The 20935-nt window shown below is 44.5% G+C and overlaps 1 protein-coding gene across 1 annotated transcript in view; it reads right to left on the bottom strand.

Annotated features, from left to right (window-relative positions):
- LOC127923913 (zeta-sarcoglycan) overlaps nucleotides 1-14238 on the bottom strand; it is a 369996-nt gene extending 355758 nt beyond the window's left edge. Inside the window, exon 1 of the mRNA XM_052508121.1 lies at nucleotides 13200-14238. Coding sequence (XP_052364081.1) covers nucleotides 13200-13238 — 39 coding nt within the window. The 5' untranslated portion in view covers nucleotides 13239-14238. The remainder of the gene's footprint in view (nucleotides 1-13199) is intronic.
- Nucleotides 14239-20935: the final 6697 nt, after the last annotated feature.

The raw sequence follows: 20935 nt of genomic DNA, 5'->3' as shown, positions 1-20935 counted from the left end.
ATGGTAATGATGACATTCTCTCTCTCTCTAGAGGGTCTTCACCCCTACCTATCCCCCAGGTGTGACCCACTATAACCCACTGTCCCCAGAGAATATACCCCTATGGTAATGATGACATTCTCTCTCTCTCTAGAGGGTCTTCACCCCTACCTATCCCCCAGGTGTGACCCACTATAACCCACTGTCCCCAGAGAATATACCCCTATGGTAATGATGACATTCTCTCTCTCTCTAGAGGGTCTTCACCCCTACCTATCCCCCAGGTGTGACCCACTATAACCCACTGTCCCCAGAGAATATACCCCTATGGTAATGATGACATTCTCTCTCTCTCTAGAGGGTCTTCACCCCTACCTATCCCCCAGGTGTGACCCACTATAACCCACTGTCCCCAGAGAATATACCCCTATGGTAATGATGACATTCTCTCTCTCTCTCTAGAGGGTCTTCACCCCTACCTATCCCCCAGGTGTGACCCACTATAACCCACTGTCCCCAGAGAATATACCCCTATGGTAATGATGACATTCTCTCTCTCTCTAGAGGGTCTTCACCCCTACCTATCCCCCAGGTGTGACCCACTATAACCCACTGTCCCCAGAGAATATACCCCTATGGTAATGATGACATTCTCTCTCTCTCTAGAGGGTCTTCACCCCTACCTATCCCCCTGACCCACTATAACCCACTGTCCCCAGAGAATATACCCCTATGGTAATGATGACATTCTCTCTCTCTCTCTAGAGGGTCTTCACCCCCTACCTATCCCCCAGGTGTGACCCTCTCTCTCTATAACCCCCACTGTCCCCCCCAGAGAATATACCCCTATGGTAATGATGACATTCTCTCTCTCTCTCTCCTCCAGAGGGTCTTCACCCCTACCTATCCCCCAAAGCCCTCCCCTCTCCCAGCTCCTTCCTTCTCCTCCATCTCCATTATAGGGTGTGTCTCTTTGCTTGGTGTTCTTCTCCCCCCTCCCTTTCCATCAATTAGAATCAATTAAATTCAAAGGGCTTTATTGGCATGGGAAACATACAGTGCATTCGGAAAGTATTCAGACCCCTTCACTTTTTCCACATTTTGTTACGTTACAGCCTTATTCTAAAATAGGCTGAATGCCAAGCATCACGTCTGGAGGAAACCTTCACCATCCCTATGGTGAAGCATGGTGGCTGGGGCGAAGGTTCTCCTTCCAACAGGACAACGTCCCTAAGCACACAGCCAAGGCACCGCAGGATTGGCTTGGGGGACAAGCCTCTGAATGTCCTTGAGTGGCCCAGCCAGAGCCCGGACTTGAACCCGATCGAACGTCTCTGGAGACCTGAAAATAGCTGTGCAGCGACGCTCCCCATCCAACCTGACAGAGCTTGAGAGGATCTGCAGAGAATAATGGGAGAAACACCCCAAATACAAGTGTACCAAGCTTGTAGCGATATACCCAAGAAGACTTAAGGCTGTAATAATTTCCAAAGGTGCTTCAACAAAGTACTGAGTAAAGGGTCTGAATAGTTATTTTCATGTCCTGACCTTAGTTCCCTTTTTATGTCTCTAGTTTAGTTTGTTTAGGGCGTGAGTTGGGGTGGGCATTCTACAGTGGGGAGAACAAGTATTTGATACACTGCCGATTTTGCAGGTATTCCTACTTACAAAGCATATAGAGGCCTGTAATTTTTATCATAGGTACACTTCAACTGTGAGAGACGGAATCTAATACAAAAATCCAGAAAATCACATTGTATGCAAATTAATTACTTAAAAATCATATAATGTGATTTTCTGGATTTTTACAATGTGATTTTCTGGATAAAAATTACAGACCTCTACATGCTTTGTAAGTAGGAAAACCTTCAAACTCGGCAGTGTATCAAATACTTGTTCTCCTCACTGTATGTGTTGTTCTATGTTTTTGTATTTCTGTGTTTGGCCTGGTATGGTTCCCAATCAGAGGCAGCTGTTTATCGTTGTCTCTGATTGAGAACCATACTTAGGCAACCTGTTTTCCCACTACGATTTGTGGGTAGTTGTTTTCTGTCTTAGTATTAGTTACCAGACGGAACTGTTTCGGTTGTTCTTTTTGTTTACTTTGTATTGTAGTGTTCAGTTCAGTTGAATAAAATGACGAACACTTACCACGCTGCATATTGGTCCGATCCTTCCTACTCCTCCTCAGAATAGGAGGAAAACAATTACAGTCATATAAATGTGATATTTCAGTTTTTAATTTTAAAGAAATTAGCAAAAATAAATAAATACCTGTTTTTGCATTGTCATTATGGGGTATTATGTGTAGATAGATGATAGAAAAAAAGAAATGTAATCCATTTAGAAAAATACTTTGTGGAAAAAGTCAAGGGGCTTGAAGACTTTCCAAATGCACTGTATGTTTACATTGTCAAAGCAAGTGAAATAGATAAACAAAAGTCAAATGAACAATGAAAAATTAACAGTAAACATTACTCTCTCATAAGTTCCAAAAGAGTAAAGACATTTCAAATGTCATATTATGTCTATATACAGTGTTGTAACGGTGTACAAATAGTTAAAGTACAAAATGCTAAATAAATAAACATCTCCCCCTGCCCCTTACACCGCTACCTATCCCACAATGCTCTCTCCACTCCCCCTCTCCCCCTTCCTCCCTCCCCTCTCACCCACCCTGGCCCCTGTTTCACCCAATGCTGGTGGGGGGACCATCTGTCTCTAAGCAACAGGGTGACACTGTGCTTTTTTTGGGGCTGCCTGCCTCTACACACAGGCAACAATGCTGGGCCGATGCCTTCTCTCCCTCCCTCTCTCCCCCTCTCCCTCCCTCTCTCCCCCTCTCCCCCCTTTCCCTCACTTCTTACCTCCTGTCCCTCTTACCATCTGACATGCCTGCTCCCTCCTCTCATTTTCACACTCACTTTTTCTTCCCACATATTCTATCTTTCTCTCCGTCTTTCACTCACCTCTCCTGCCTCTCACCAAACAACATACTGTATTCTTCCCCTCCCTTCTCTCCTTCCCCACTCTCCCTCCCCACTTTCCCTCCCTCCCCACTCTCCCACTCTCCCTCCAAACTCTCCCTCCCCACTTTCTCTCCCTCCCTCCCCACTCTCCCCCCACTCCCTCCCCACTCTCTCTGCCGCCCCACTCTCTCCCTCCCCACTCTCCCTCCCTCCCCACTTTCTCTCCCTTCCTCTCCCTCCCTCCCCACTCTCCCTGCCTCCCCACTCTCCCTGCCTCCCCACTCTCCCTCCCTCCCCACTCTCCCACTCTCCCTCCCCACTTTCTCTCTCTCTATTCTCTCCCTCTCTCTCCATCACATTACCTGTGCTCTACTGCAGCATCACTAGGGTTGTCTGAGGCAGTGTCCCTGTAATCACTAAGCTGGGCAGATCAGGTGTGTGGATTGGGGCTGTGACTGTGTATCAGGCGTAATGACTAACAAAGAGAGACAATCAGTGGACTGGACCAGACCACCGTGATGAGGATTACAACCCTGTTGGACTACTGAGACACACTGGATGTGTCTGAAATACCACCCTATGTACTACTATTGACAATGGTCCATTTCAGACACCGCCCCTGATCCTGGACACATTGACTGTCTGAGACAAGCATCTTCCTCACACTGGCCTCTGTCTCTCCTCTGCCTCCTCTCCCCTCCTCACACACAATCCCCAATCAGAACCGTGACCTGTGCTACCCAGAAGGGAGAGGGCCTGGACGTGATGTGAACACTGTGCCAAAAAAAAAGGAAATACATGACGGATTGGAGGATGACAGGAAAGTGTGGTAGGAAAGCAGCCGTCTGTCTTCCCGTCTGTCTGTCTCTCCAGGCTTCAAAGGCAATGGCACAGAGGTAATCAGCCAGATGAGATCAGAGCTCTGCTGACAAGTGTGACTGCTGACAATACCCAGGCTGATGTAACTCTATCCTTCCTCCCTCTCTCATCCACTCTCCCTCCATCAACCCATCTCAGTCTCTCGCTCTCTCTTCCATCTCATTCTCTCCCTCATTTACTCTCCCTCCATCAACCCATCTCAGTCTCTCGCTCTCTCTTCCATCTCATTCTCTCTCCCTCCATCAACCCCTCATTCCCTTGCTCATGTAAATCCTCCTCTCTCTCTCTCTCTCTCTCTCTCTCTCTCTCATTCTCTCCCTCCGTCGCCAATCTCTCTCTCACTCTCCATCTTCAATCTCCCTCCATCACATCTCTCCCCCCATGTCCCTCTCAGTGCTCACAGTCATATGTTGAACGATGTCACACTTTGCCAATAGATATGCACCCTGGTATGTTTACTAGAATAAATAACGCATCATTGCTTTCTAACGGGTTGCAGTTTGATCCAGGATGAACTACCTCCATGGTGTTGGAACATTTCTTGAATCTCTGCCCGGGGGATAAAATGTCCCTCTAGCTAGCAGCGTAACAGTTGCTGAGGGTAGTAGCTATCGTTGTTGAGGATAAGTTGCGCTTCCTCGCGGGATGTGTAACAGTCACCGCTCCTGTTATAATGCCCTTGAGAAGAATCTGCCTAATGCAGCTCAGACACTGGCTATAATGGCATGCGCCTGGATAAATGGCGGCCATTTTAGCTCCTCGTGAGGAGCTTTCTGTAAGTCACCTTGACTAGTAGTGGGTGCAGGTAGAGAACGGGTGAGAAGTGAGAGAACGAACTGAGCTAAACGGAAGTGCAGCACTGCGAATGACTGCATGCCACTTTGTGAATAAATCATAACGGAATGTTAGCTCCGCAACCGGTGTGTTTATCTAACAGAGTTATCCAGGGCTTACAAGGTCATTAAGACCTAATGTCCTGCATCAAGTAACTAGAAATATAAGGGAACAGACATACCGCTGAACGGAACCGTTCCAACGTACCACTGGCGCTAGATGGAACGGATACACCATGGGAAGAAAACCCAGTGAACCTGCGAAGTCGGGTTCCTGGACTCACATTAAAATTAGTCATGCATTTTCAATGTCGATTTTCCATTTGGATTCACGTTTAGTCCAGGACCAAGTTTAATCACAATAATCTGGGTCTGTCTGGGTTTGTGCAGGTCCTACTGAGGGGGAATGTAATGTAGTGTTCCAGAATATGTCCGTGTTGCTGGGGTTTAGATACAGAGGCATACAGATACAGAGCTATGCAGAACAGAAACATCCAACCGCCAGAGCCAGCACAATGCCTTTCATGTTGGTGGGGAGAATCAATAGGCTGAATGGGGAACAAGATACAACTATTTCTGCAGCTATGTCGAGCCGAGCTGAGCAGCTCTGCCCTTCACAAGGACCAATAAAATATCTATTACACAGTTATTTTAGAAAAAATTGTCTCTATTCTTTCCTTCCTTCTTATTGTCCAATAGGAAAACTTGGCTTTTTGAGAGATAACATTGAGATCGGTTTAAAGTGGGCTATGTTATTATGGCTCGTGGGTGGTGGGGGACTGGAGAGGAGAATGTGTATATGTTGTCTATGAACAGAGGTTGGTCAGTTGTGCTCACACACAAACACACACACACACACACACACACATGCCCCTTGATCTGGCCCTAGCTATAACTGGGGCCTGGAGTTTTCCTGCCCAGGTAACATGCTCAGAAAAGACTAAACTATATGTGGAGTTGGTAGCAACAATTGTGGTCAATGTCCTTCCAACCACTACACAAAACCATTATTGTTATACAATAAAGGGACTGATTGAAAGATGATTTGAAATTCTTTGAAGAAAAAAAATCCATTCTTTCTTCGTGACCTTCATAAGTCTACAATGGAGAAGCAGATCTGGGGGAAAAAGTGTAACAATTTAAATAATAAACGGAAACAAGTCTTGGTTTTCAACTATTTGTTTTTTCTTTAGCGATATCTGTCATTTCTGACAATGCAATTTGTTGTCACACCGCCTTGACATTGGTTGACAAAGAGCTTTCAAAGCCTGTCGGGAATATTTGAATAGCAGCGCAAACGCGCAAACAAATAAAGTCCCTTTTCAAGTCTCTGGAATATTCTCAGGACATTGGCGAGGCGACGAGCGGCAGACTCACGGAGGTGTGAACCGTACAACACAAAGGACAACAAAGCACATCAAACATGGCCACACAAACACAGCCAAGAACAGCTCTGAAAGTGAACGTCTGAATCACAACCACATGAAAAGAATAGACCCAGGTCGGTGTAAATAGACTGGTGGGAGGGAGGGACGGGGTGAACGGGGAGACCAGACATCCTCACTGGGTACTTGGACGTTTGCCAGACCAATGTGCTTTGACATTTCCTTCCTGATGCTTCAGTACAGAGGGACATTAGGAGTCTAGATTAGGTTGGATCTAAGGTCACGTTCAGTCAAAAACCAACATCCGGAAATGATCTATGATTATGCAAAAACACAATTAGTCTTTTAATGGGACTCCAGTGATATTGGATTTGGTATGACAGTAAACATAGTTGGGCTGATTGAATCGATGAAAATTTGAATTTATTCAAGCAGAAGGGAAAAAAACTAATACCCCAGAGACTTCATTCTCATTGTTATTTTTTTACTGAATGTTATCCCTGATCCAGACCACCAGACCTGTCTCTGAACCTGGTTTTGTCTGGACCTGGGTCGCATTCATTAGGAACCAAATGGAAGAAAGCGTACTGAAAAGGGAGGGACTGCCTAAACTTGTCCAATAAAAAACATTGTAATATTATTGTATTGTATTGTACACTTTGTATTCTAAATGTGTAATGATTGAGTAATGATGTAATAATTATTGTATGATGTATTGTGTTATTTATGATGTAGGCTGTTTTGTTGTGATGTAATCGTTTTGGACCCAAGGAAGAGTGTGGGGATCCTAACAAATGCCAATACAAATCCTCACGCTACAGAAAGATGAGACAAGCTCCTGCCCTATGGACCGTTCTGGCTCAGACAAGGTTTACTTTGTCTTGGTCAAGTCTCCTCCCCAACCATGATCCCGACCCTGACTAAGTGACTGCACTGTCAGTCACTCCATCATCCCTTAGTTGCTCTGAGGCGTGTCACATCCCCTCTCTGTCCCCGCATCGTCTCACTCCAAAAACCTAGAGAAGAGTGTGAGGCAGGAGAGGCCCTCTTCTCCTTTGCTATTTCAATCACCCTGACTCGTCCGTCATTCTCGAGCCGCCGCACTCCTTACTTTACGCCAGCACGGCCACCTCGCCCCCTCGCCGTCAATCCTGCTCCATTTGACTCATGATGAGGTGTCAGTAGCGCCCTTGAGCGGGAGCACAGTTGCCAGTCCCCCTATGCTCCTCAGCCACGGCCGGACCTGAGATCTGACTGTTATTAACTTGTCAGAGCGGCGGAACCGCGGGGAGGAGGGAGGGAGCAGAGTTCAACATGTGCTCCCTTATGCATGGCTTGGCTTCAGTGTTTGTAGTGTGTGAACCAAAGTGTTTACTCACCAAGGCCCCCGGGGCCCCCTGCAGCTTGACTGACTGCTGCTTGGATCAACCATCACTCTCTATTAGCTGGTAAGTATGGCCGTCTCAAGAGGATGCATGTCGCTCGCTCGACTCCCTAGGTCATATACAGAAGATCGCCAGGCCCATGTAAGGCTTTATCAACCTTACTATACAGTTGAAGTCGGAAGTTTACATACACTTATGTTGGAGTCATTGAAACTCGTTTTTCAACCACTCCACAAATTTCTTGGCAAGTTGGTTAGGACCTACTTTGTGCATGACACAAGTCATTTGTCCAACAATTGTTTACAGGCAGATTATTTCACTTATAATTCAATGTATCGCAATTCCAGTGGATCAGAAGTTTACATACAGTAAGTTGACTGAAACAGCTTGGAATATTCCAGAAAATTATTTCATGGCTTTAGAAGCTTCTGATAGGCTAATTGACATAATTTGAGTCAATTGGAGGTGTACCTGTGGATGTATTTGGAGGCCTACCTTCAAACTCAGTGCTTCTTTGCTTGACATCATGGGAAAATCAAAAGAAATCAGCCAAGACCTCAGAAAAAGATTGTAGACCTCCACAAGTCTGGTTCATCCTTGGGAGCAATTTCCAAATGCCTGAAGATACCACGTTCATCTGTACAAGTAATAGTACGCAAGTATAAACACCATGGGACCACGCAGCACATCAACCGCTCAGGAAGTAGACGCATTCTGTTTCCTGGAGAGGAACGTACTTTCGTGCGAAAAGTGCAAATCAATCCCAGAACTATAGCAAAGGACCTTGTGAAGATGCTGGAGGAAACAGGTACAAAAGTATCTATATCCACAGTTAAACGAGTCCTATTTCGTCAAAATCTGAAAGGCCGCTCACCAAGGAAGAAGCCACTGCTCCAAAACCGCCATAAAAAAAGCCAGACTACGGTTTGCAACTGCACATGGGGACAAAGATCGTACTTTTTGGACAAATTTCCTCTGATTTGATGAAACAAAAATAGAACTGTTTGGCCATATTGACCATTGTTATGTTTGGAGGGAAAAGGGGAGGCTTGCAAGCTGAAGAACACCATCCCAATGTTAAAGCATGGGGGTGGCAGCATCATGTTGTAGGGGTGCTTTGCTGCAGGAGGGACTGGTGCACTTCAAATAATAGATGGCATCATGAGTAAGGAAAATTGTGTGGATATGTTGAAGCAACATCTCAAGACATCAGTCATGAAGTTAAAGCTTGGTCGCGAATGTGTCTTCCAAATGGACAATGACCCCAAACATACTTCCTAAATTGTGGCAAAATGGCTTAAGGACAACAAAGATAAGGTATCGGAGTGTCCGTCACAAAGCCCTGACCTCAATCCTATAGAACATTTGTGGGCAGACCTGAAAAAGCGTGTGCGAGCAAGGAGGCCTACAAACCTGACTCAGTTACACCAGCTCTGTCAGGAGGAATGGGCCAAAATTCACCCAATTTATCGTGGGAAAATTGTGGAAGGCTACCCGAAACGTTGCCCAAGTTCAACAATTTAAAGACGATTCTACCCGATTACTAATTAAGTGTATGTAAACTTCTGACCCACTGGGAATGTGATGAGAGAAATAAAAGCTGAAATAAATCATTCTCTCCAGTACTATTCTGACATTTCACATTCTTAAAATAGAGTGGTGATCCTAATCCTAATTTTTACTTGGATTAAATGTCAGGAATTGTGTAAAACTGAGTTTAAATGTACTTGACTAACGTGTATGTAAACTTCCGACTTCAACTGTACATCAACTTGACAGATAGCATCATGGCACTAGACAACCAATGTCAGTCCACATAGAGGGTGAAACACAGGCAAACACGTGGCTGAAGGAGAGATTTGTTTGCGGAATTTGTCGGAATGGGAAATGATAAATGCTCGTTGCTTTAGACTGCCTCGGTCTTCCTACTGTTCCTGGGCCCAGTTACTAACTCTACAGTAAGCAGGCAGTCTCATCGTTTCCATGGCCACCCCTACTAGAACAATGGAAGCAATTATAAAAACGCTTCTTGGAAGATTGCAGTAATAATGTGAGCAGTAATAGCATAACAGGGTGATTAATGGTGTAAATTAAACAACTATTAAAGCCTCTCTCCATTTCATCTGTAATAAGAGAGGAGGAGGCAGCCAGCAAGCAGGTTTGGAGTGGAGAATTAAAGAAAGGGGAAACGTAGCAGTAGAACGCATCAGGGCCTGTACTAGTGTAATGCCATATTTTATACCTCAATAACTTTTGCATCACTTAGTTCATTATGTCGAAATTGTATCCGGTAATCCGGAACAAAGCCCCGTGTGCGGCGTTAACCTTTTCCCGGCGTCGCCAGGTGTTTAACTCCTCGACACCTGTGCACACACACAACACGGGCAAATTGCCCGCCGTTCCCAAGCACACGCTGAAGAGATGTTCTACACAACCGTTTCCTCCTCTGCAAATATATATTAATCATGTGATACTCGGCGCTGCTGTACGTGTAGCTGAAGCCACTGTTGTAATCGAAGTGCCCTTTTCGGGCTGCCGCAGTTAATTAAGTATAGAACGGATGGAGGAGACAGACACACCCCCAGAGTCAGTCGGCAAGACTTAGTCAGATGGAACTCGAGTCAAGACCCAGGCAATGTAAAGACAAACACAGAGTAGTACACAGGCAAATATTACTCAAGCTATTGTATAGCTGTAAGAAAAACATTTGATTTAAACCCGCTGTATGCGCAGAAGGATACCGTTTGGATTGGCCGCATCACCAATTCCTAGACGTCATCTTAACCCCTCTTTCACAGCAGCTGCCAATCATGAGGCTTGACCAGTGACCATGTGACCCCACAAAGGTCAGGTTCAGATAACCAATCATAAAATCAGGCAATATATGATGCTGCTGTGACTAAAAGTCAATATCGCTCAAATATCCCATTGGTTTCAATCGGATGTGATTAATTAGCAAGCATTTCCATTTCCTTTGGAGTAGGACACTCTCTGTTTGAAGTGTTCTGCTTCCTGGGGTATCCATCTCTGAAAGCTTTCCAGTAAATTGAATTGCACTTTCTTTGCAGTTTAGATGAAGGAGGAGAGACGGGGAACAATCTGATCAACTCTGAGTTTAACTGACATATTTGCCTGGGGATAAGAAGCTAAGCAGAATTGGTACTGTAATTAGACTATATCGCCATGACTCCCCTCCCCGCTAAAATGCCGCCACCGCTCGCTTGGTGTTCTTTTAGTTTATAATCTCCTCTACTCTTCAAGCCACGCCTTCTTTCAGAGTCCTCTTTGCCCCTCCCTCGGTTCAATTACCGCGTATACCACTTCCGTCCAAACAATAGCCCATGACACGTTAATTACACACGCTAATGCTAATGTTCTAATGTTCTGATGTTCTGACTGCACAGGGCCTAGTGTGTGCTTTACCCTAATGAATCTAACTGATAATAGAATACAGTTTACAATCAATATCAGGCCCCCAGGGGCCTTACTTACAAAGCATCTCAGAGTAAAGTGCTGTTCCAGGATCAGATTTGCCTTTTAGATTATACTAAATAGACAAGGGTGAACCTGATCCTAGATCGGTGAACCTACTTCGAGACACGTTGTGAATACTGGGTACAAGATTGAGCGTTTTCAAATGGTCGAGTGGTTGGCCCCTCCATATAGACAAGCTCAAGGCCATTGGGTCGTGGCTAGAAAAACAGGTGGGTCACACAAAAAAAAGGACAATAGGCAGGTCATTAGCACTAAAGTTTAGGGACCACTACTCCAGAAAACAACCCACGGTTAGGGTGCGTCTCGATGCCCTATATAGTGGCATAAAGGGAACAGGGTGCCATTTGGAATGCAGGCAGCCTAATCCTTCCAGGGAAGAAGAGAGGGATGGACAGATTAAGAGAGGGAGGGGTTAACTAGCTAGTCAAACCAAGGCTCAGTTTGCCAACATATGTGGGTTCCTCTACTGAGTGTTATGATTGTGCAGATATTTAGCTATAATACCCACCTGTGGCAGTCTATGGCAGGGTTTCCTAAACCCGGTCCTCGGGACCCCGAGTGGGGCACGTTTTGGATTTTGCCCTAACACCACACAGCTGATTCAAATGATCAAATCTTGATGATTAGTTGAACCAGCTGTGTAGTGCTAGGGCAAAAACCTAAATGTGCAACACTTGGGGTTACGAAGACCGAGTTTGGGAAGCTATGGGCACAGACGATGGTGGCGAGATAGTACTGCCACACAAACCCTGGCCAGCATGTCATCATGAGCCAGATCCTCTTTTTTTGCTTCTTGGATGACTTTCAAATGTTTGATTGCTTATTATCCCATGGGACTCTAGTTTAAAGTGCACATTAGTGATTGGCCATTAAGGCCTTGCTTTTGAACTATTTTCCAAATCTTTAACTTAAAAAAAAAGAAGAAGCTAACTATGGATATGATGACCTTTCCTCGCCAATGGTGCTTCTACACCTGCATTGCTTGCTGTTTGGGGTTTTAGGCTGGGTTTCTGTATAGCACTTTGAGATATCAGCTGATGTAAGAAGAGCTTTATAAATACATTTGTTTATTTAAATACATTTTATAAAATGGGAACATTTGGCACGTGTGGTGCTGGAATATGCACAATATTATCCTGTAAATTCAACCATTACTAATTCGAGGCTTAAAAGCTCAAACAAACCAATCCATGTCAACTTCCAATTAACATTCATGAACGGGAAAAGTCGTCAGAAGGATTGTAACCATTAGCCTAACATATGGGACTGGTCAGGGACAATTACGCACACCTGTACTAACTAATGTGGAATATTTGAGCATCATCAAAACTTCAACAACCAGCCAAAATGTATTAATTCCCGTCGATTGTCTGATCTATGCAATCATCGGTTCGATCAATGAAACCAATCGCTCCAGCTCCCTGATTTAAATGGGGCGTCAAAATAGTCCCGGGTATTTTTTCAGCCGCGGATCGATACCCTATCAAATGGCCTCAGAACGGCGGATTGGAATTCTGTGAGCACGCAGGGGCTAGATTACATGTCAGTGTGATCACAGTGCGTGCTGGGTCGCTAAAGTTGCGTTTACACAGGCATCCCAATTCTGATATTTTGCCCAATTACTGGCAATAGAGAGTATATGCCTTAGAGATTTGTACTTGAGACGTATGTTTACAAATCGGGGCGCAAACTGGGCATCATTCGGTCCATATGTTCTCATACGCACCACTTCAACTCTAACAGCACACTTGTCCTTCATAACATGGACATGTTGATAGCACGCAATCTGATTGGATTTGTTTTCATTCCCCATGTGTTACAACACCTAGCGCCTATAAATGAAGACGATGAGCAAGAGGGAACTCTCCCCAGATGATATCCTATTATTGAACACTGAACATGAGGGGACGCAGGTGGTGAGAGGGGGATACAGAGCGAGACAGACACAGATAGAGACAGAGGCATAGAGAGAGTGAGACAGACAGAGAGACAGAGAGAGCTCATTACACATATTCCCCGCAAAACATAGCAGCTACCAACACGTTCGAGACGTTTCAACCTCAATGCATTCTAAATCCCCAATGTGGACAATGTATCACACAGCTGAGAGAGAACACCATGGCTGCAACAACTCAGATATTGAGATGCACCCCACGCACAAATGTTGACACTCCACCACACAACCGCACTGGCTTGTGTAACAAGCGCCCCCCACACACACACACACACACACTCACACTCACACTCATTGCCGCGTGCACGTAGTCTACCTACCTTCAGAGCCTCGATATCCAGTGATGTTGATCGGTCCATATAGAAAGAGAAAGTCTTGCGCACAAAGTTAGAAATATCTAGACTCGTAGTTCCCGACCTAAACTCAGCCCCGTCCTCCAACCCGCGGACGATTTTCTCAATTTCATTCCCGTTGATCACGACTCCTCCAGTTTGGAATTGAAGCGATGGCGATAACAGCTATTCACTTAACGACAGTTATTGACCAGCAGAAACGAAATATAACCCCCACGAGGCGGCAAACAAACAGTTTTGATTTATCCGATTTTGACAAGGAACGCGAATTCCGTTATGGTAGATTCATGTCTCCGGCGCGGAGCAAGCGGCAGGCTGAATGGCTGCAACCCCAGCAACTGAGTTCCAATGCTTGGACGTCCTCATGCGGCAAATACACATCAATTCTGTTCGGTTTGAAGAAAGGGGAAGCCAAGGGGAGAGCTGTAAAGGAGGCAGCTATAATTCCGACGACTGGTGTATTGGGGTGATATGGGGAGTGTGTGTGTGGGGGGGGGGGTCTAATCAACTAGATGAATCGAAAATAACCGAGGACGAAAAACGCGCTCTTCCGATTTTATCCGAGCCAGAGTCTCTGTAGTGATGCTGATGCTCGCCTTTGAAGTGCACCGCATCTGAATTCAGACGCTGTATCTTAGAAAGTCTATGAGAGAGGGTGGAGGGAGGGGGCGAGAAAGAGCGATAGAGATACGTATCTGTTCTCCCAAGGAAGGGAAATGTTGAGTGTAGGTCGAGTTTCTCTGGTCGCGCAGTTTCTTTCCCGTCGCCGTGCGTTACGGTTCATCGCCACCAGATGACTGTATCTTTCCCACGGCTCTGACTTTTAAGACAGTTACGTTTTCATCTCTCCAAGACAGCAAACTGTCTCTGCCCCAGCAGCCCTGTTTGTCAGCCTTCCCCTGGGGTCCTAAATCTACCAATGAGTGTGGAGAAGCCCATCAGCAGGCTTCCTGAGCGCATGCCATCACTGCTGAACCGCAGTGCTGTTTAAGTTTTAATTAGCAAAACGGATGACATTCCATTTATCCCACTGGGCACTCTGGTTGAATCAACGTTGTTTCCAAGTCGTTTTCAATGTTATTACGTTGAACCAACGTGGAATAGACGTTGATGTGACGTCTGTGCCCAGTGGGAACAGACATGAGCGGAGCACGTTGCCTAGCGTAGCTTTGTTATAACAATCAATTTAGTGTTCATTCCGGACAAGTCATTAGCAGACCGAGACAAGCCTTATGAAGAGAGGGAGATTTATCAAGGGTGTCCACATCCCCAGAATAGAATAGAAGCGAGTCACAGCACAGTCACTGGATATGGTATCATCTTAATGAATACAAGGCTTTCTTCCATCGGGGCCTTTTTTTCTGATTCTGTGCCACTCTGTAATTAATCATTTTACGGGACCGGCTTTTATTAGAGAACATGACCTCGAATGAGCGCCCTGTGGCAGCTCGAGCTGAAGTGACGTCAGCTCATCTCGAGCTCCCTCTACTCTGGAACGCAAGTTTTTACAGCCCGCTAGTAAAGGGACATGATGTGGCAGGTTTAGCATCCTTGCTGTGTGTGCGTGCGTGCATGTGTGTGGTGTGTCTGTGGGTGTGTGAGAGAAAGAGCTTTTCTACGTGCGTTGGTTTGTGTGTGCGCGTGTGTGTGTGTGTTAGTAATGAAGTAGCTAGGTGATGTGTCCTAGATAGATGGGGCTCATGCATCAACCCGCTGTACCACAAATCTTGGCATGATTTTCTCAGATGCTCACAGTAATGAGATGCACAGTAATGTTACATAAATCATTCGACAGTGTGTGTGTGCGTGTGTGCGTGAGAGAGATCGAGATAGAGAGAGCGCGAGGGAAAGAGAGAGAGAGAGAGAGAGATCGAGATAGAGAGAGCAGGGAGAAGAGAGAGAGAGAGAGAGATAGAGAGAGCGCGAGGGAAAGAGAGAGAGAGAAACGCACTGCCCAATTATTAGGCTACATTTATGTTAAAGTTATTGAAATCTAAATAGTATTTACATTACAGAACAAGCGGCAAAGCTCCATATGACACAAATGTTTGCTTTGTAGCCAGAGAAGCACATACAGATTAAACACAATGGAGTCTTTAAGAAGTAGAATAAACATGTAACACAACTGTATACACATGCCATAGAACAAGTATTTAAATAAACCATTTCTCAATTATGCATTTAGATACAAATGTCAAATATACAGTATGTTAACAATCCTTCCTTCAACGGAATATTCTATGGATTACATTTCGTGAAAATCCTAAATATTCATATGATGGTATTTATTTGTCTGGGTTTCGTGTGGAAACCCTCAATAAAGACACTGTAGTAGGATAGATCTTTATTCCAAATGCCATCACGGATAAACAATGCATTAACCAAACCACGGTACATTAAGGGTAAATTGAAACTCTGTGCCCGCCAGACAGTTTGTTTGCATCTTCACGTTGCTCCCCGGCCATTAATGCATGAATGATGTGTTTTAACTAGAGCGTTACATGTGCAGTCTCTTTCACGGCGCATTGACTTTAATTCATGCATATATCTAACTATTTGATAACATTGTTGTTGCCATCACTGGACATTATGTGGAGCTTGTTTTACTGAATGGGATTATAGCCTTTGGGATGCAATCCAAGTTAGGTATTTATGATCAAATGCATACGTTAATACATCGTTTTTAATACCCTCATTCACAGAAACATAAGCAATGCTATGGCCTTATAAACTTAGATTGATTCTGTGATTTTTGTAGTTATATTTCAGGTTTAGCATATATTTTACATTATCTCAATCACCCTCAAAATGCTACATAATTGTGAGGTAGTTCTCTAGAAAAGTAAGCTATGTTTACCCTATGTTAGTCTGTTTCCTTCAGTCATCCATTCATCCCCCATTATCCAGCAGATTCCTTGAAATCTGAGTCAGTGTCGCCTTCTGTATGTATGCTCAATTCAGCACGGTCCTCCATCGGTAGACAGCGGAACAGCTACTCGAAAATATTTACACTTTGGAGAGGGAATAGTAACCGAATGAATCGCGACTGGTTAGTGTCTGTAGGCTGTATGTCGTTATCAATGCCACTGCAATTAATGGGATGATAAAAGTCATGTTAAAAATAATTCGACAATGCAGACTACTGTTGAAGTGTCGATTTCATATGAAACGCCTCTCGCCTTCGTCTAATTCCTCTCTGTCTCTCTTCTCTTCTCAAATGTTATTTGTCACATGCTTTTTAAACAACAGTCAAATAATTACCCAAGAATGCAGGATGAAAAATATAGAAAAATAATAACACAAAGAATAAATACACAATGACTAACGATAACTTGGTTATTATATAAGGCTGGGTACCAGTACCGAGTCAATGCGCAGGGCTACAAGGTTATTGAGATACGTACCTATAGGTAGGGGTGAAGTGACTCGTCAATAGGATAGATAATAAACAGTAGCAACAGCGCAGTGGTGGAAAAAAATACTAAATTGTCATACCTGAGTAAAAGTAAAGATGCCTTAATAGAAAATAACTCAAGTAAAAGTTAAATTCACACAGTAAAATACCACTTTAGTAAAAGTCTAAAAGTATTCAGTTTTAAATATCCTTAAGTATCAAAAGTAAAAGTATAAATCATTTCAAATTCGTTATATTAAGAAAACCAGACATTTAATTTATTTTATTTATAGATAGCTAGGGCACACTACAACACACAGACATAATTTACAAAGGAAGCATTTGGTTTAGTGAGTCCATCAGATCAGAGGCAGTAGAGATGACCAGGGATGTTCTCTTGATAAGTGCGTGAATTGGACCATTTTCCTGTCCTGCTAAGCATTCAAAATGTAACTAGTACTGTACTATTGGTTGTCAGGGAAAGTGTATGGAGTAAAAAGTATATAATTTTCTTTGGGAATGTAGTGAAGTAAAAGTAAATGTTGTCCAAAATATAAATAGTAAAGTAATACCCCCCAAAAATGATTTAAGTAGTACTTTCAAATATTTTTACTTAAGTACTTTACACCACTGGTGATGAGCCAGAATAGTTAGTGAAACGAGGGTCAATGTAGATATCCTTGGTAGCTATTTGGTTAACTATTTAGTAGTCTTATTACATTTACATTTACATTTAAGTAATTTAGCAGACGCTCTTATCCATAGCGACTTACAAATTGGTGCATTCACCTTATCTGTTCAGGGTCCTATTGGTTCCAGACTGGATGCATTGGTACCGCTTGCTGTGCGGTAGCAGAGAAAACAATTTGTGACATGGATGGCTGGAGTCTGACAATTTTTAGGGCCTTCCTCTTACACTGCCTGGTACAGAGGTCCTGGATGTCAGGGAGCCTTGCGGTCGGATGCCAAGCAGTTGCCACACCAAGCAATAATGCAGCCAGTCAAGATGCTCTCAATGGTGCAGCTGTAGAACTTTTTGAGGACCTGAGGGCCCACGCCAAATATTTTCAGCCTGCTGAGGGGGAACAGGCATTGTTGAGTCATCTTCACAACTGTGTTGGTGTGTGTGGACCATGTTAATTCCTTAGTGATGTGGACACCAAAGAACTTGAAGCTTTTGACCCACTCCTCTTCAGCCCCATCGTTGTGGATGGGGGGCGTGGTCAGCCCTCCATTCCCTGTAGTCCACGATCAGCTTCTTTGTCTTGATGAAGTTGAGGGAGAGGTTGTTGTCCTGGCACCACACTGTTAGGTATCTGACCTCCTCTATATAGGCTGTCTCATGGTTGTCAGTGAACAGATCTAGTTGCAAAGGGAGGTGTTCTGTCCCAGGGTCCTGAGAGGCAATAAAGATTGAGTGATCTGTGGATCTGTTGAGGCGGTATGCGAATTGGACTGGATCCAAAGTGTCTGGGATGATGGTGTTGAAGTGAGCCATGACCAGCCTTTAAAAACATTTCATGGCTACAGATGTGAGTGCTACGGTGTGATAGTCATGTAGACAGGTTACCTAAGCATTCTTGGATACAGGGGCTATGGTGATATGCTTGAAACATGTAGGTATTACAGACTCGATTAGGGAAGACACCCGCCAGCTGGTCAGCGGCACATGATCTGAGTGCACGTCCTGGTAATCCGTCTGGCCCCATGGCCTGTGAATGTTAACCATGTTTAAAGTTCCTAATCACATCAACTACGAAGAGCAAGATCACACAGTCATCCTAAACTGCTGGGGCTTTCATGCATGGTTCAGTATTGCTTACCTACATTCTGTATACTTCTGGCCCTTCTTTGGACACTGTGTTAACTAACCTCCAGTCGAGCCTCAATGCCATACAACTCTCCTTCCGTTGCCTCCAACTGCTCTTAAATGCAAGTAAAACGAAATGCATGCTCTTCAACCGATCGCTGCCCACACCTGCCCGGCCGTCCAGCATCACTACTCTGGACGGTTCTGACTTAGAATATTTGGACAACTACAATTACCTAGGTGTCTGGTTAGACTGTAAACTCTCCTTCCAGTCTTAAATTAAGCATCTCCAATCCAAAATTAAATCTAGAATCGGCTTCCTATTTCGCAACAAAGCATCCTTCACTCATGCTGCCAAACATACCCTCGTAAAACTGACCATCCTACCGATCCTTGGCTTCGGCGGTGTCATTTACAAAATAGCCTCCAATACCCTACCCAAGAAATTGGATGCAGTCTATCACAGTGCCATCCGTTTTGTCACCAAAGCCCCATATACTACCCACCATTGCGACCTGTACGCTCTCGTTGGCTGGCCCTCGCTTCATACTCGTCGCCAAACCCACTGGCTCCAGGTCATCTACAAGTCTCTGCCAGGGTAAAGCTCCGCCTTATCTCAGCTCACTGGTCACCATAGCAGCACCCACCCGTAGCACACACTCCAGCAGGTATTGTCACGCCCTGACCTTAGAGATCCTTTTAATTCTCTATTTGGTTAGGTCAGGGTGTGACTAGGGTGGGCAATCTATGTTTTCTATTTCTTTGTTGGCCTGGTCTGGTTCCCAATCAGAGGCAGCTGTCTATCGTTGTCTCTGATTGGGGATCATATTTAGGCAGCCTTTTCCCACCTGTTGTTTGTGGGATCTTGTTTTTGTGTAGCTGCCTGTGAGCAGCCCAGAACATCATGTTTCGTTTTCTGCTGTATTGTTTTTGGTGAGTTTCATATTTATTAAACATGTGGAACTCTAAATACGCTGCGCCTTGGTCCATTCATTCAGACGATTGTGACAGGTATATCTCACTAGTCACCCCCAAAGCCAATTCCTCCTTTGGCCGCCTTTCCTTCCAGTTCTCTGCCGCCAATGACTGGAACGAACTGCAAAAAATCACTGAAGCTGGAGACTCATATCTCCCTCACTAGCTTTAAGCACCAGCTGTCAGAGCAGCTCACAGATCACTGCACCTTTACATAGCCCAGCTGTAATATAGCTCATCCAACTACCTCATCCCCATACAGTATTTATTTATCTTGCTCCTTTGCACCCCAGTATCTCTACTTGCACATTCATCTTCTGCACATCAATCACTCCAGTGTTTAATTGGTATATTGTAATTACTTCGACACCATGGCCTATTTATTGCCTTACCTCCCTTATCTTTCCTCATTTGCACACACTGTATATAGATTTCTTTCTACTGTATTATTGACTGTATGTTTGTTTATTCCACGTGTAACTCTGTGTTGTTGTATGCGTTGAACTGCTTTGCTTTATTCATGGCCAGGTCACAGTTGTAAACGAGAACTTGTTCTCAACTAGCGTAGCTGGTTAAATAAAGGTGAAATAAAATACAAAGTAGGCTCTCATCACTGGATAGTTATTTTAAGTATCAGCTAAGCACATTATGGTTGCGTTCCCTGCTCATACGTTGCATGCATCAACCAATGGTTGAGTGCCACGTCATCGACTCTGTCATCAACTGACCGATTGCTATAACATATGATGTGGTTAGCTGATACCTAAAATACCTATCCAGGCGTTGTAAGAACTGGCAGGCGTCAGCAATGCCTGGGCAGAGGAACACATATGTCAGTCGATGACACAGTCAACGACGTACCACACAACCATTGGTTGATCCATGAAATGTCTGAGCAGGGGACCGCGGCCAACATGTAAATCGCTTTCCACTGCTTAGACTTTGCCAAATTTTACAACGCCTGGATAGTTTTTTTTAGCCTATCAGCTAACCACACCACACTGTATGTTATAGCAATCTGTCAGTCGATGACACAGTCGACGAAGTGGCACGTAACCATTGATTGTTGCGTCGCTTCACCTTACCTGTGGAACGCGCCCTAAATGTGCACATAAGCAGGCCAAATGGATCCTAGAGTTAGGCTTAAGTTAAGAGTCCACATCACCAACAAACTATCACGGTCCAAACATACCAAGATAGTCGCGAAGAGGGCGCGACAAAACCTTTTCCCCCTCAGGAGACTGAAAAGATTTGGCATGGGTCCCCAGATCCTCAAAAGGTTCTACAACTGCATCATCAAGAGCATCCTGTCCGGTTGCATCACCGCCTGGTATGGCAACTGCTCAACATGCGACCTTAAGGTCTTGTAAGGGCTTACAAGTAAGTATTTCCCGGTTGTATTCGGCGCACGTGACAAATAACATTTGTTTTGGAATAAGGTTTGTGGTATACATTTTGTTCTATGAGATAACCTCCATCAGCTAACGTCACCTTTTGTGAAATTGTAATTATTTCTGTAATCAG

The sequence above is a fragment of the Oncorhynchus keta genome, unplaced genomic scaffold (assembly GCF_023373465.1).
Source record: "Oncorhynchus keta strain PuntledgeMale-10-30-2019 unplaced genomic scaffold, Oket_V2 Un_contig_3376_pilon_pilon, whole genome shotgun sequence".
Taxonomy (NCBI): Eukaryota; Metazoa; Chordata; class Actinopteri; order Salmoniformes; family Salmonidae; genus Oncorhynchus; species Oncorhynchus keta.
This window is presented reverse-complemented; position numbering and strand designations above follow the sequence as displayed.